Genomic DNA, 17,104 nt, shown 5'->3' on the forward strand with positions numbered 1-17,104 from the left:
AAATAAAAAAGCAAAAAAAAACATAAAATTTCCTCTATTAAGCGCAGTAAAATATATATTGGACACACTTATCACAGATTTTCTCAATAAAATCAAAACACCCGAAAAACCTATTAAATTTTCTGAGAGAGGTTTTAGATACAAGTAAATATTTATGTCCAATGGGAGGCACAAAACATAGATATTAAAATTTTCTGTAATAACTGCGGTAAAATATATACTTGACGAAAATGTTGTTAACTTTCCCAGAAAAAATAAAAAGTCATTAAAAAGCTAATCTCATTTTCTATATTTTAGATAGAGTAATACGATCTCTTTTTAAAGATATAGTAAAACATTTTTTAAAACTAATGATGAAATATAAATATTTCTTCTCAATGTACTACACAATCCATATTTTTTTTGTAAAAACTACCACAAAATATATTTACGATAAATTTATCGTAGATTTTACCCAATAAAAAGCATGTGACATTTGCTATATTTACAAACATCAGGGTATATTTTAAATCCTATGATGCAATATAAATATTTCTGCTCAATGAAAATCACAAAATTTCCTATGGAAACTGCGATAATATATATATTGGATTCAGGAGAAAAAACATTAAAGTCTATGAAATTTTGTATACCTACGAAAAAAATAATTTTAAATAAAAAAGAGTAAGACATTTTATTTTAATTCAATGAAATGCATAAAACATATCGAATTTTATGTAGTAACTGCGATGAAATATATATATTGAATTAACTTATCATAGATTTTCTCAGAAATAAATAAAATCCTATTAAAATCACATTATATTTATTATATTTATGTCTGAAGGATTTTAGATTGAATACAACGAGTTTTTTTCAAACAGGAAAAAAGAACATAATGATAAAACATACATAGATGTTCTTAGAAAAACCTAAAAAGTAGACCATATTATCAATTTCAAAATGACTAAAAAAATATTTTTGATTCGTTTGTTAAGATGAATGATTATTCTGCTAGGCAAAAACCACAAAATATATCTATAATATTAAACAAACTTATTGTAGATTTTTTTAAAAAGTAGAATAAACCAGACCAAAAGTATGTATGACACATTATTTTATATTGCAGGTTTAAACGATATCAGAAAAAGTGGTCATTCCAAAGAGCAAGTAAAGCATAATAAAAATTATAATATTCTGCCATAAAAACATATAAAATATACAACAATTCTGTAGTATGTACGATATAATATAAATTGACAACCTAATTGTGGATTTTATTTTATAAGAGGAACTCAAGAATATAACATAGATAAAATAGAACAAGTTATTTTCAAAGATAGAAGCAAAACAATTTTAAATCATATAATAAAATACGAGCAATTCTGCTCAATGAAAATCAAAAACATAAATTACATAAACTTATTGTGGCTTTTCTTAAAAAAAAATATTAAATATATTACATTTTTTTATAATAAAAGTCTGAAAATTTTATAATAAAATATGACGATTAATTTTTAAAGAAGTTGAACATGGCGATTATATAAACAAAGCTTCTTTTTTTTTTTTTAGAAAAAACATTCAAAAGTAAGGAATATATCAATTTTAAGATACAATTTTTTTATAGTATTTGTGATATAAATATTTAGAATTTTTATCGTAGGGTTTTCCAGGTAAAAAATAGAGCTCACTAAGGAGCATTTGCTATATTTTTAATAATTTTTATTAATCAATTTTAATAATTTATATTGATTTTAGATAAAATAAATAAACAGGGCAGGTCAAAATAAATTTGAAATTTGAAAAAATATAAACATTTCTACCCAAAAGAAAGCAAAAATATAGCAAATTTCCTGTAGTATTATAAATTTAAATATTATTAAAACATTAGCAAAAAATCTATAAAAAAAACGATTGAAGAAAAAACTCGCAGTTTTTAATTACCAAACATATACACTAAATAAATATTGATACAACAAATACATTGTTGTTTCAATAGTATAAATGTATACATATAATGTAAATCGTTTTTGGATCAAATTATGGTATTTTTTATGCCATTATTATATTTCGGTTCAGTAAAAGATTTATTTAAATAACGTCATGTAAACCAGTTTATATGAATATTTGATGTAATTAAATTGTGATTAATGTGTTTAAATCAGTTTATATGAATATTTTATATATTAAAATGTGTTTTTAATCAGACGTAGAGTATATTATTGAAATATTGCGATGTAGTAGTTTACCATTTTTTTTTTTGTAGACCGTAGACCTAATTTTTTTACCATTTTTATATTAAATTTGCCAAACCAAACCAAACGTACTATACGACTGGAGCGTCGTAGTAAGGACTGCATGCTGAAAAATCAAATTTATTCACATAATTTCGTCAACTAGCCCCCACTTTGAATACTGCTTAAAAGAAAAGTGCCAAAAAACAATAAGTCCAACAGAAAATAACAATATACAAACGTCCATCCGCTCTTTTTACAATATAATCACTAGTGACATGCATCGACAGGAAGTAAAAAAAATATATTTATTTAAGAGAATAGGAAGAAGGCGACAGGTAAGAGATAGAGTGCGAGAGTCAAGTGTAAAAGTATTTTAATATATAGTATAATATATATAAACAAGAAGAAGAAATTACATTGGATGTATATATATATATAGATATAGAGTAAACTAGATAGGATAGAATAGAGACAGAGAGAGAGAGATAGAGAAAGTAGAGTATTAGATAGTATAGTATAGCGGTGAACACATCGAGCCGAACCGGTCCGCTTCATAGCAAATTTCGATTCGGTCTCTCTGAACATGTGTATATATATATATGTATATATAGATTATAGATATATAATAAATATATTAAGTTATGGATACGGCGACGGTTCGGTGTGTTGTGTTCAGTCGTGATTTTTTTCTGATTATGATATGTACAAAATGGTATGGTCTTATTTTGGTACGTACGTATTTTCATACTTGCTGATACAGTGTTCCTAGGTATAGGTATATTTTATTAATTCAAAAATAGGTATTGGTATTCAAATGTGGTAAATCTGTGATTTCCGCCGCCGTGTGGCAGAGTATATAAATATAATAATATAAATATATAATAAATAAAAAACATGATATTTTTCATTGTGTGAGGTGTGGCTCGCCTCTGCCACTCTTCCGGACATACATATTCTTTACTGGCATACCATCGCTTGTCATACGAGTTCGTTCAAGGTGCAGAAGGTGTAAAACATATTACACAAAGTGCAGTTGGTGCTATATAAATATATATCAATCAACAAGGTGCGGCATTACCCTACTGGTGCCTGGTGGTTTTATATTTTTTTTGATATTTTGAAGGATTTTTGAAGGTTTGGGGATAGTATGTATCATTTTTTAGGAGAGGTAGGTGTAAGTGTGGTGAACTGAAAGCATGCAAACATCCGAAGTCTAAATACTGATATAAAACGGTGCGTCAACTCAAAGAAAAAACGGTGCCGTCGACAATTCAATATTACGGTGCATATAAATTGCATTTCAGTGAGTGCCAATATTATTGATATAAATATATATAACAATAACGATGGAGCAGTTCAGTACTGCTCCAATACAAAACAAATCATTACATGTGATCGTGAGTGGATTTAATTCTAAACATATAAATTATTATTATTATTAAAAAATGAATGATTAACTTATTATTACTGATATTGATAGGAACAGCAGATTATTTAGTGAGCTCCATTAATATAAAAGCTTAACCTGCGCAAAACGGTTTGCTAATGGTATTCGCAAGTCTATTATGCGTAAATCGATAGATTCATCTATTAAGAAACTTGAAATCGAAATGAAGTCGGAAGATGATTGTAAATTTAATTGCATATACATACTTTGATTTTCATAGTAAAAAATGCTTTGATTCGATCTGGAATTGCAATCATTTGTCAAAATTCTCAATCTTTTAAAAAATTACAAATAATGTATAATGGAACATATCATATCAATTTACTCTAAGTAGATTCGTAAATACATAGCAAAACGCTATTATAGAGCTCACACGAACGTTGAAATGTATTCCATAATCTGAATGTATTTAAAATATGTTTTATATTTATTAAAATATATAAATTTTATAGGTGTTATCAATAATCTTTAAAGATTAACTAGCGTAGATGATGGAATGTTTGTGTTCAAGCTGTTCCTGTTCAATATATAAAATTTCACACTAGCAAATGACTAGTTGTTTATTTTGCTTTGATCTTAAGAACTTACAGACGTAAAAATACACATCTCAATAAATGAAACCTCTCCTTTATTTTAAGAAGCAATTCCTGATATGGCTTCAAGGGCAGAAGAAGAAGAGAAAAAAACACCATGAATTAGTAGTATATGACGTAAGAGGTCAATGTTTTTTCGCGTCGGAAATGAAAAATAAACACACGATGAAACGTAAAAATTGAAAGAAAAAAATATTGTAAAACGGATCGGGATGATTTTTGGAAATGGCGGGGGACAAGGCCCGCACTCAGATAAATTTTAATTAAACGCCCTTTATATAACAATCAAGTTATCGAGCGTGTTTCGGAAAATTTATTCATGTGTTCTTAGATAAATATGGAACGCTCCATTGTTCGCGTCCGCCCTTTGTTCCTCACTCGCGGCGAAGAAATATTAATTATTAATAAAAATATACAACAAAATGGAATGTTATTATTGAATGAAAAAATAACGAAACAAAATCTACAAACGCGAACAATAGAAAAACGTACTTAATATAATATTTTTTATATAGTAATAATACTGCAGCGAACAATATTCACAATAGATAAAAAATATTGTGATAATAAAATAGCTTCAAATTCGCTGAAATATTATTACGCACATAAATATAACAATAAGGTGATTTTTCATAAGTACATATATATGAGTCTCTCAGCGGTACTTTAATCTAATTGCAAAAATATTTGCTTAAAATTAAATTTATATTTTGTTGTTATGATAAAATCAAACATATAATCACAATAAAGGGCTACAAGGGTGTGTACATATATATCATATTATATGTAAGCATGTCATGAACTGAATTTCTACTCGTATATACAACATTTTATAATCATATTATCGGTTTTGGCACTATTTATGAATTTATCGACATTTTAGATTTTTTTTGTTGTACTGTGAATTAAATACATTTATATAGTCCTAATTTCTTACAAAGAAAATAAGCGGCTGTTAATCAAAATTTGTTGAAAAATATAAAGGTTGGGTAAAAATATAAGAATTCAATTTTTATCCATTTTGATTATATATGCAGGGCTGTGGCGTAGGAGTCGCAGTGGTACTATTTTAGAAAGAGTCGAAGTCGGAGTCAGAGTCGAAAAAAAATCGACCGATTCCGCCACGTTTTTATAATTTTCTTTACCACGTTTAGTACGCTGAAGAGTGTATATTTTTCACGAATAAAATAATCAAATCTGATTTAAGAGCTTTCATAAAAGCTGATTTATTAGAAGAAATTATTTTTTTATATCTAATTTAGCTTAGATCATAGATGGAAAAGATTAAATTTAGATTTATTAATATTAAAGATTAAATTTAGTTAACCTGGAAAAATAAAACCAATAAAACGAACTTTTTCCCTTGCCAGTATAAATATTCAATTTATATGTATAATGTTTTTTAATGGATCGTTTTATTTAATATAAATATTTATATTAAATAAAACATATATTAAAATATATAAATATTTATTAACATATATTATAATATATAAATATTTTTATTAAATTATTTTTTTGTATTTATTTTATAATATAATAAATCAGAAAAGTAAGGTTTTCACCAGTAAAAATAAAATTAAGCTTTTGGTTAAAATAAATACTTCAAAATTAATTACAGCGGCAATTTAAAAATATTCATAAAATAATAGATAAACAATGTAATTATTATAAAGTTGTATCTATGAAAGACTAAATTTTAGTCATAGTATATAAACTTTAGAATCCACAGTCAGGATTAAATTTGATCATGAAACCAAAGTAAGATGCCAAATAAATATTTCAGATCCACTCTTGTTTCGCGTATCGTCCATGAGCGTAGGACCATTTTAATACTTGAATTTGTTTATCGAAAAAACACGTGAAACGGCTCACCCGTCCCAATATATTGTTGACACCAAAAATGTGTTTCTACTGTGAGTCAAAGGATTAACAAAAATTTTATGAAGTGCCGACCATTGTCGACTCTCGCGGATTATAAACTTTAAAGCATCATACAATTTTTATTGATTTTTTTAAATTTTCTATTTATGGATCACCTAATTGTATATGCTGAATTTGCTCTTTTCACGTTTGCAAAAGTGAGGAGTAAATATTTTTTACTTTTATTAAAATTGCATTGGAGTATTAAAAAAATCTGTTCACATCGCATACTAACCATCAACCGATGGATAACGAGCGAAAAAACTCAATAATTGAGACCTAATACTATAATTTATATTTTCCTATTTTTTAATAAAAAATAAACTACAAATATAAATAAAAAAATTCATGCCAGTGTATAAACCAATATTATAATTTGCAGAAACAGATTATTTTTAACGCTGAGTGACTCATATGTGTGGAATAATATAATAAATGTGCATTTGTTTGGTGAATATATTATTTTTCAATACCTGTACCCGTTTTCCTCATAAATATTAAAAGAAATAGAAAATGTTAATGGAAAATATATCATTTTATTAATTTGTTAGTAGAAAAAATATCACATGATTAGTTACAAAATATTTTTTTTGAATATGCGATTTGTATTCGCGCGCGAAAGAAGCGTTCGAATGTATGGTTAAAGTACTGTATATAATGTATATTGAAAAAAATGAGTGCCGCTTATCAAGCCTCCTTCTGGCGTCGATGCGTGTGACCAACGTCTGGAGGAAGCTTGAAACGGTTGTTATGAATGAAATTTTCGAACGCTTCGAGATGATCTCGAGCCTAACCCTGTCATAAATGTGTGTGCATGTGTCAGTGCAATGGTACGTACCGTCTTCGTGGGTTCGCACGGTGATCGGGTAGCTGGGAGGACCGTCGCCCACGCTGGTGCCAGCCAGCACCCACACCCGGTACTCCGTCCACCGCTTGAGCTCGTCCATCACGAAGGAGGTGTCGTTGAGCTTCACTGTGTAGGCTTCGCTGTCGGATCTGCCCGACTCGACCACTTGCACCTTGTAGTACATGATCGGGCCGTTGGAGCGCTCGGCCGGTGGCGGCAGCCATGACATCCTGACCGACGTGGCCGACACGGCCTCTCCCGTGACGTTGCGCGGCGGCGCGCCGGGAACTGTGACCCATCGCAGTTTACATCAGCACCGCGGTGACTCTGATCTCTCTGATTTCGTCGCTCGATACAAGAGCAACCCCCCTACTAGTGACCCCGACGTACCCAAAGCTTAAGACATTAGACTACTCCTTGACAAACATCTAGGATTGCTCGCTGCTCATTAAAATCAAAAAATGGGGAAAGAAGGTTTCGTAGCAATGGTTATTTGATAACGTAAAAAATTGTATAACTTGCTCGCCACCTCATTCCAGTCCGTGGGCAAAAGATGACATCAGCCCTAGCAATTTTTTTAGCAACTTGAGCAAAATCACTTCAATGATTATTTATTTAGTGACTATGAAAACAATACATAGTATAAAAAAATCGTAACTAATATAAAGTAAGCCTATGTGCAATGCCAGCGTAATAAGGAGCTAGATGGCGACAGTCATATGCGAATCTGCTAGTGTGGACATCCTAATTCTAACGGGCTTCAGAAAAGGACACGATCATAACTTTCAAAGACTTTCCGAAACCCAAAGCTATTTTTTTTGAGACCCTTCAGTAATATAAAGAAATGCTTAGCGGCAAACAACTATCTGCGAAGAACTTATTATAGTTTTAATAAAGTTAAAAAATTAAAATGGAAAGAAAAATATGACAAAGGCTTAGATAACCTTTTTAGACACATTAGTGGGAAGTAAAAATACTTCCCACTTCGAAATACAAAAAGCATCCCCAGATCATTTGGCTTCCTGGATTTAGTACACTAGGCTGGAAACAATAATCCCGTTATTTATCACTTTTTCTGCAACGTACGTAAGCGCTCCATCTGATCCGAATAAATTAATTTTGCTCTCATCAGAAAACATCACTCTTCTTCAATCGACAGAACTCTAATATTTATGCCGATTGGCCCATTCGCATTTTTTGGGTCAATAACGGCTTTTTAGCAGGTATACGGCCAAAAAAATCTTCATTCCTGAGATGCTTACGAGTTTTTTGTATTATCGAACTCGCTGGTAATATCTACCACTGTTTTACGCTAATCACGTAAGCAGATTCGAGGTATCAACCGATCTTCACCAGATAAGGTAACTTCGGTAAGTCCACTACCCTTAACTCGATTTGATGAACCTGTATCGATGTTTTTAAAGTCTTTAAACTGTTGATTAGTTACAACCAACAGACTGCGAAATTTGTCTTGTCGAAAACTCTATTGAGGAATACACAATGATAATGGCTTTTTGTTTTTCACTTAATTTCGAGCGATTCGGCATTATGACTTAAAAATATTTTATCCACGAAAGCTGAAGTCAATTGACTTGGTAACCATTAGAAAACAATGGAGAGTTACCACTAAATGAACACAAAAAAATCAGATGATTTCAGTAAAATAGGATTAGTGACAGTGGAACGAGTGGGATGAAAACTATGCTGTTGATATAATAAACGTGTAATTATTCAGAATAATTACCAGAAGCTGACAACAATGCAACTGGTTTATAGTTTTGTTGCATAATTTGCCAATATTTTTATGAATATGAATGAACTATTGTGCATTTCTCAAGATCGAAAATTCGCATTAGAGGAGCAATTGTATCAAAATCAAGCTGTTTTCAACACCTCAAAGCCATATTTGAGATCTAAAAGTTTATTTTTCCTAATGGTAAATAGTGAAGATTAAGTACAAGTAGAAAGAAACGGTCTCAACGGAAATATTGTTGCAAATTCTTTGCAATATTTTATGAACGCCCAAAGTTAAATGCTATATTAATGAAAATTTTTATTTTAACATACACTGGGTTAAAAGTAGGGTAAAAAAATATTAACTGTAATTAATAGGCCATTCTTAAAATGCGCCATAAGCCATCATTTTCAACATTTAATGAAGCAAATCCGAACGGCCCGGAACGTCGAAGATCAAAGAGATGATTGAAACGAATTTCATAATGGAGCAGCGGAATCGAGATGTAATCTCGGAACGTCGAGCAGAATTTAGAGCGAGGGAAAGAAAAGAAGCGGGGCGTGTTTGGCCATGTCGAGAGAGAGATGAGTGAATCGAGATACTAAAGACGAGATTGAAAGACCCAGAGTGCGCCCTGGGGACCGAGTCGCATCCGAAGCTGCTCCTTTCGCCGCCGGAGAAAAGGGGCGCCGCTTCTCAAACCCCCGAAAAAGGCATCAAAGCTAAAAGCGGGAATTATCAGAGATAAATCTTTCGAAGGAACAATGGTCGCATAAAGTACATTTGATATACGGTCATCTGCATAGCGAGCGAGATAATAAACTTCTGCTCGTTGTTTGGAATCGATTCGATCGCGTAATGAAGTCGTTCAAAAGTGGAATGCGTGTGCCACTTTTGACGTGACGAGATTATTTTAGAGCAGTCTGAAAAGTTTCAACTGTGCATGTGGGGAAAAACGGTCGACGCTTAAGGTGAGTTTGAAGATGTTTCGGATTTTGGGCGCATAATGGAGACAATTTCGCTTTTGCGGCATGTAAATCGCTACCTTACAAAGGCGAATTTGCATAATTTCAATTTGAGGTTGTCACGTCATAACGAAAGCGGGATCTTTAGAGACCTGTTTGTGTACACACAATAGATACACGTGCACATGGTTTGGTATGTTAAAGTTCAGAGGTTTGAGAGAATAACTTAATTTTTGTGTAAGTTGTTTATAACCAAGAGTAAATTATTGACAGTATATATATATACTACAATGAATGTTTATTTAACAAAAAAATAAATTAAGTACTGTTAAAAATAAAACTTGCGATATTCATCGTAAAAAGAATATGCATTTGATTTACAAAATCTATATTGGCTTGCATATAAAATAATGTTAAAAATAGCATATTCTTAAGATCAAATAACTTCTATAACTTAAGTCGTAAAATGATAATATACATAATATATCATACTAATGAAAAATAATTTCGTTAAATAATAAAAATGTCTTTTAATAATAGCGTATTTTTATATACAAAAATTCGGGTCTACTGCCGTAGCTTGAACCCGCGGCCTCTAAATAACATTCTGAGACTACGCTATTCCGATATTTTATGATATATTGAAGTGATTTTGCTTCCTGCATTACCTAATAAAAATTACCATTCATTGAAACCATGTTAGGGTTTGAAGGTAAATTATTAAAGAGCATCAATTGCGAGCAATCACCCAAACGGTGTGTAAATAAATATAATCGAGCGAATAAAGGCTATTTATTACGCGAATTGTGCAAAACAAATTCAGAGAGGACAGAGTCGAAGGCAATTATTTTATTTATGTACACGTATATATAATAATAATGGAAGCGGTACTCGATTTGTACCGATCCGATCAAATGACTACACTTCGGTGTTTTAATGGTCCGCATGTAAATTAATTACCATCGTTAAACATTGTCTCCATTCGGAAATGGCGGCAGTTGAAATTATTAACAACGTATACAAATATATAATATAACATGGAAATGATACTGTAAAAAAAATGTACATTATCATTATGATTTTGCTGTAAAGAGATCCTGGTTAAGTGCAATCACTGAATGCACAAAAATAAAATTAAAAATTGAAATAATAAGTGCGGTGCGTTAAAAACAGAAATCAGTCATTTGCCATCATTTATATATAACGAAATAAATATATAAACATAAAGAAATAAAAATACACAATTATCAATTAATACATTCCTAAAATAATCAATTATTAAATATATAATTAAATACCTAAATTTATAATTGTGGCATGCATCAAAAACAAATTAACACACGTCGTCACGATCACACAATCGAAGCACACGTTCACGATATACACACACAATAGTTAAATACATTTTTTAGTGTTTTATGATGTGTGTATGAGTATGTATGAGTGTTGTTTTTTTATATAAATAAAACAGGGACAATTTAGATTTTTTTACCTATCACTCTTTGTTGCTACATCTTCGCTATACCCCAATAAATAAATAAAAAACACGTATTCGACAAGTGCTGTGCGATAATATTGAAATCGTGTGGAATATATACTGGAGCTTAAAGCTTATTTTTTTATTTAAAAAAAATATACAACACAAAGACGAAAAGCGTATATATGTATATATAAATAATATAAAAAATACGATTTATTCTTTGCGACGTATTAGGAAGATAAAAAAATATGTAACATATTTTCAGCGAAAGCGAAAGGATCGAACGTTTTCGCAAAAAATAAATTACAGTACATCAACGTTGAATATATATTATATGATAAAATAAAATTTGTGCATATGGGACATCGGGATGTGCAACTATGTATATTGAAATACTTTGTGCCGGGTATTATCACATTCAAAAAGTGAACTTTACCTTATTGATCAGTAGTCCGCGCGTATTAATTCCCTTTTTACTGTGTTTTTTTATGTGTTTTGTATGTGTGTGTTTGTGTTTCGAAAGAGCGGCACATAAAGCTGCGTTCACACCAACGCAGAATAAATTATGAAGTCACGCTTAATATTCATTTTAATCAATTTTGCAAACATCCAAAAACGCTGTTTTAAAACAGCACTATATATTTAAAACAAAGAATTTAGTTTTGATATAATGTTAAAGCCATTATTATTTATATTTAAGTAACAAAAAAAAATATTTTTATTTTCATTAATGTAATAATCGCTCACTATTTTTTTTTTGTAAAATTAAGCATAAAAGTAAAGAAAGTATTTAACTCTCTGACGAAAGTTTAAATAAATTTACTAAAACTAAAATTTATATTTTATTTTACACAATTTACACACGCCCAGTGATAATAAATAATTAAACAAGATATGAAAGAAATATACTAAGCGCGTTATAAACGATTGTTCACACTACAGCGTACAACCAGACGTGATTGCAAAAATTTGATAATTTACTGTTAATACATATGTGAATTTAAATATAATTCATGTGTATTTAAATATAACACATTTCACTGGTAAATAACGATAATAAAAAGTTAAATTAAAATCCATATTTTTTATTAATATTTAAAAATGAGACTGGAACGTCAAAAATATTATTTACTTCTCAGAAGTCCGTAATCCTGAGCCAAAAAATAATTATTTATTTAAATATTTAGTCATAGCAAAAATATTTTACAAAAATAAAACTGCTGGTAAGGCAAACTATAATATTTTAACTACTTTTTTGTATAATAATTAATCAGTATTATATTGAGTTGTATAGCTTTGATTCAAACGTTTTATAAATTAAGGAATCATAAATTCGTTGCACTATCATGTTATTGGCAATGTGCATCATTTATATTATTTTTTGCGTAACGTCATAAATTGATCTAAATACAAAATATTGCTTTGCGTTGATGTGAACGCGCCATTAAGTAGCCAGTCACACTGGCGAAAACGCTCACCGTGTGACCATGCCCTTAGCGGTGCCCGCTCTGGTGTGTAAATCGGCGTTTCTGCGACGTGTCGTGGCATGTCACCTATCCAGGTGGTATGAGTGGTACGACGACCCACTCCAGAGTGGGGGGTGGGTCGTCAGTATAGGAGCTAAGTCCTTCTCTTACCGTACTGCTTGGTGCGAACGGGCACTGGAGGGGTAGTCGCCCCCTCGCCGCGCTGGGACCTGGCCGCCAGCCACACGTAGTACAGGGTGTTCGGGTATAGACCGCTCAGCGTGTACGACTCCGATATGGGGATGCGCCTGAATAACAAGACAACAACGCTTCGTTAATGGACTTGGCTAATACTCGGCGAAAGGAAGAGAAACGGACGGCCTACGGGGGCGCGTTAAACTTTGCTGCGGTAACTTAGACTTTCGAGAGGGGAAAAATAATTAAGCTATTATGTGAAAGATTTATATACCCATAATTTCACTTTTCCCATAAAAAATGAAATTTCGTGTACAGTAGAGTGGGGCAAAGGAGCGCAGTGCAGATATAATTGATTTAATCGACGATGGGTGGCAATTTGAAAGGTGTTGTGACGGAGTGCTTTCACATCTATTGAGTGTCCTATAATTTACCACCTTATATGTTATTATTAAAACTTTTAAAGCAAAAGGAACATATGCGTTTATTTAAATAAGTTGCGTAAATTAAAGATAATTACCATTTAATAACCATGAAGTAAATAATATGTAATTAATAAACAAAGCTTGTCAGTGTTCTACAGCTAAGCAGTGTTCTTAATATTTTTGTGCTAAGCCACTTATCTTATCATTGTGGTTAACGCTTTGCCAATATATTTGCCCCAAAGGAAAGAAAAATGTTTTTTGCAACTACTTGTAATATGGAAACTACGATAAAAGCAAGTCATTGGCCGGCTGACTCCATTGAAAACTCCGCAGATGACCATATCAAATAAGCTTTCATTCTATAAAAGTCAGCCAAGCGTCTACTCCTACATTTATGATATTTTCCAGAGAAGGCCTTCAACGATGTCTGCCACAAGGATTGCAGCCTTTAGAGCTACATCCACGGAATGAGGATCTCCTTAGAGAGACAGACATCACATTTGTATCATTCATTGGCCTTTTGTTTAGAAATAACATCCTTGCCAAAAGCCTTATTTAACATATGCACTACTTTACAGATTATTTTCAATTTTATTGAAAATTTATTATTATGACATTTTAAATATTAATAAATCGCTAAGCGCGATAAAATGACTGAAAATTGATATGCGTATCAGACAGTAGTATGAACGCAATGTAAAAATATTTATTTCATAAAAACTTTACCTGTGTAGCTTCTCCTTTGCGTACGTATCATTCCAATACAGTTCGTAGCTGACTATGTTCTCTCCGGAATGAGTTGGTTTGCTCCACTGCAAGATGACAGACGTTTCTCCAGCTTCAGCCACTCTCAAGTTGGATGGTTGAGAAGGTACGCCTGTACAACAACACATTATTTAAAAAATCTGAAAGTATATTAAAACTAAACATAGAAGATCGATTTACCTTGTTGAGTTTTGACCTGCACAGGGGGGGACAGAGGTCCCGGGCCCACGGAAGTAAACGCCTGTACTCTGATCGTATAAACAGTGTGAGGAGTTAGCTCGCTAATGGTAGTCAGTTGGTTGTTGTCGACCTAAAAAAATATACATGTGTGTATATAATAGTGTAAATCAAAAAAAATAAAATGTATGCATGGAAAAGGAAATATAATAAATAATGATATGGAAAAAGTTTGCTTTGTACAAAAGAAACATATTCTTTGACGCGAGGCGATTCAAGGAAAGCGTGAAAAATAATCACATATGCTATGTGTTATGTTATTTATAGAAAGAGAAAAAAAAAGTCTCAAAAAAAATGAGTTATATATCAGATTGTCCCATAAGTCTTAAAAATAAGTTAAAAATTAAAACGTGTAATACTTTTACAAAAATATATATTATCCATATTTTTTAAAAATTATTCCACACATAATATTATTTTTTATAAATAGAATTGGAAAAAGAATTAAAGCAAGTAATCTTAATGAGCTAAATTATTACCATTTGGGAGTCCCATGATTGCATTTGCAGCGTAGGGTCCACCGTGTAGTATACTTTGTAGCCCTGCACAAAAAACACCATATATATTTAATAATTATTTATGTATTGAGAAAATAGAATAAAACATGTTGTATACAACATAGTATAAAAAGCTTAATTAAAGTTTGGCGACCTACCGTGACCTGCCCGTTAGGCGTTTCTGGTTCGTCCCATTGGATTACCATTGTGCTGGAGCTTAGCGGTCGAACTTGTACGTTTCGCGGTGCAGTACCAGGTTCTGTGAAAAACCACGTGAAACTTTGGTCATATTTCACAATTAAAGAATATATACATATATTGTATAGAATATTACACAACAGTGTTTTGTAGTAGTGTTTTGGGTAAGCTTTCGTACATTATTATTAATATATGCATATTATATAAATTAACAAATAAATATTCATGGATTAGAATTATTAAATATCAATGTATCATTTTTTATTGTATTGAGTTATATGTGACGAATAAGCATTCCAAATTAAAATTCAATGCAATGAGATATGATTTATTAAAAAAAATATTTCACATTCGAAAAGTTTGTTTTTATTTTATATTTATTAAGCAGTCAGATTTTATAAATTGTTTTATTTCAATATTATAAGCACTTTATCTTAAACGTTTTACTTATTATTATTTGTAAGGTTTTAAACATTATCATTATTATATTATTTTATGTGACTTCCTGAAACGGTACATATTGAAAGAAATTATATAAAAATAAAGACACAAGAAAAGCAATTATAATATTATTGCAATGTTTACAAATTTGTTTTTAAATATAATCTAGTCTTCAAAAATATTTATATATTTATTAAAATATTTATTGTTATATATTTTTATGTTACATTAAACGTGTATTACCAGCTGACTTATACTTTCATTAGCAATTTAAATATATGTAACAAGAAATACACAAAATTTTAACATATCATCGTCTGAGCGAAACGAATTAACCCAACCAAAGTTCTAAAATAATATATTTAGTTTAGTTAATTTGTTGTAGTGGGGTTTGGGTTTAAACAGCAAATTGACGTTTCGCAACTGTCAAATTAATATTCATATACATTTTAGAGAACTATTTTATTTCACTAGCGTTTATCAGTTGCCTTAATTTTTTGCTATAAAAAATATATTAAAATATGATTTCAATAAAACTCCAGTGAAATATAACTTCACTAGTAATACACATTCACTGCATCATATCTACTACACATACGTAGTATAGAGATATCATACGATCTTATATTAAAGTTATTGCTTTTTATGAGTTTTAAGTTAATTTAAAAATATTTATTTATTCCTTAGATTCGTAATTGTAATTAAACCGAAAATGTGTAAAATATTTTTTTTTCCATGAATGATCCCTGAATTAAATAATAATATTTTTTATACAAGTTGAGATAATGTATTTTAAATTAATTGTTCTTAAAAATATACAATATTTTTAAGAACTTGGATAAAAAAGTAATTAATAGTTAAAATTGCTTTTTAATTTATTTTGTTTTTATTTTTAGTATAAATAATGACATAGCAATTTTATAAATTTAATTATTCATGCATTAATTAAAATAGGGAAATTATTTACACTTACATCAGCTAAGAGCATTGTAATTATTTTTTCAGATTATATAAAATAAATAAAAGAGATCTCAAGCTAGAGGACTGAGAAACACGTGAAGTGGATCTAAAATATATAATTATAGCCAATTGTAATTGTTTCCACGAATTTAAATATAATTTATTTGCAAGTTTACCTGAAATTAATTTCAAGCAAAAAAAATTAAACTAAATAAGAAACGATAGTATGATTCACAATATCAATTGCGACCCTCGAATTGTACAGCATAGTATAGTAATAATATTTTCTACTGTAATATAATAATACATATTTTTTGTTTGTCGTGTATAACAAATGTGACAATCACATATGTCAAACCGTTTCTAAAAAAATAAGTAGTGACTCATTGGTAAAAAAATAATCTATTCATTTTTTGTTGTAGATATTCGAGTCAAAGTAAGAGGTTCAAAAGATTATTCCCAAATGTCGTTTAAATGATTTAAGTGATTCAGAGATCTTTATTGGTTAAGTTTCTCTAACTAAAACGTTTAATATTGCTAAGGGATCTCAAAAATATTTTCTGAACTTTTTCAATTATAAATTCAGATTCAAAAATTCTGCAAGCTTCTGTCATAATATACACAAATAGCTGACGAATCATTAAAGTTAAATGCGTTATTCGTAAAAATTTTCGCTGACATCGTTTACGTGTAGAGAGAATCTCGACTTGCTCT

General features: G+C 30.3%; 1 protein-coding gene across 6 annotated transcripts in view; it reads right to left on the bottom strand.

Annotated features, from left to right (window-relative positions):
- Window positions 1–17,104, bottom strand: part of Lar (tyrosine-protein phosphatase Lar) — a 401,284-nt gene that overhangs the window by 15,096 nt on the left and 369,084 nt on the right. For all 6 annotated transcript variants that reach the window (XM_088204753.1, XM_088204750.1, XM_088204754.1 and 3 more), the window contains 6 exons: window positions 14,950–15,050; window positions 14,774–14,836; window positions 14,238–14,367; window positions 14,019–14,169; window positions 12,844–12,980; window positions 7,018–7,314 (listed from right to left, as the gene is read on the bottom strand). In XM_088204753.1, coding sequence (XP_088060879.1) covers window positions 7,018–7,314; window positions 12,844–12,980; window positions 14,019–14,169; window positions 14,238–14,367; window positions 14,774–14,836; window positions 14,950–15,050 — 879 coding nt within the window. The remainder of the gene's footprint in view (window positions 1–7,017; window positions 7,315–12,843; window positions 12,981–14,018; window positions 14,170–14,237; window positions 14,368–14,773; window positions 14,837–14,949; window positions 15,051–17,104) is intronic.

This window comes from Plectrocnemia conspersa, unplaced genomic scaffold (assembly GCF_051122295.1).
Source record: "Plectrocnemia conspersa isolate PC_06_02 unplaced genomic scaffold, ASM5112229v1 ptg000014l, whole genome shotgun sequence".
In the NCBI taxonomy this organism is placed as follows: Eukaryota; Metazoa; Arthropoda; class Insecta; order Trichoptera; family Polycentropodidae; genus Plectrocnemia; species Plectrocnemia conspersa.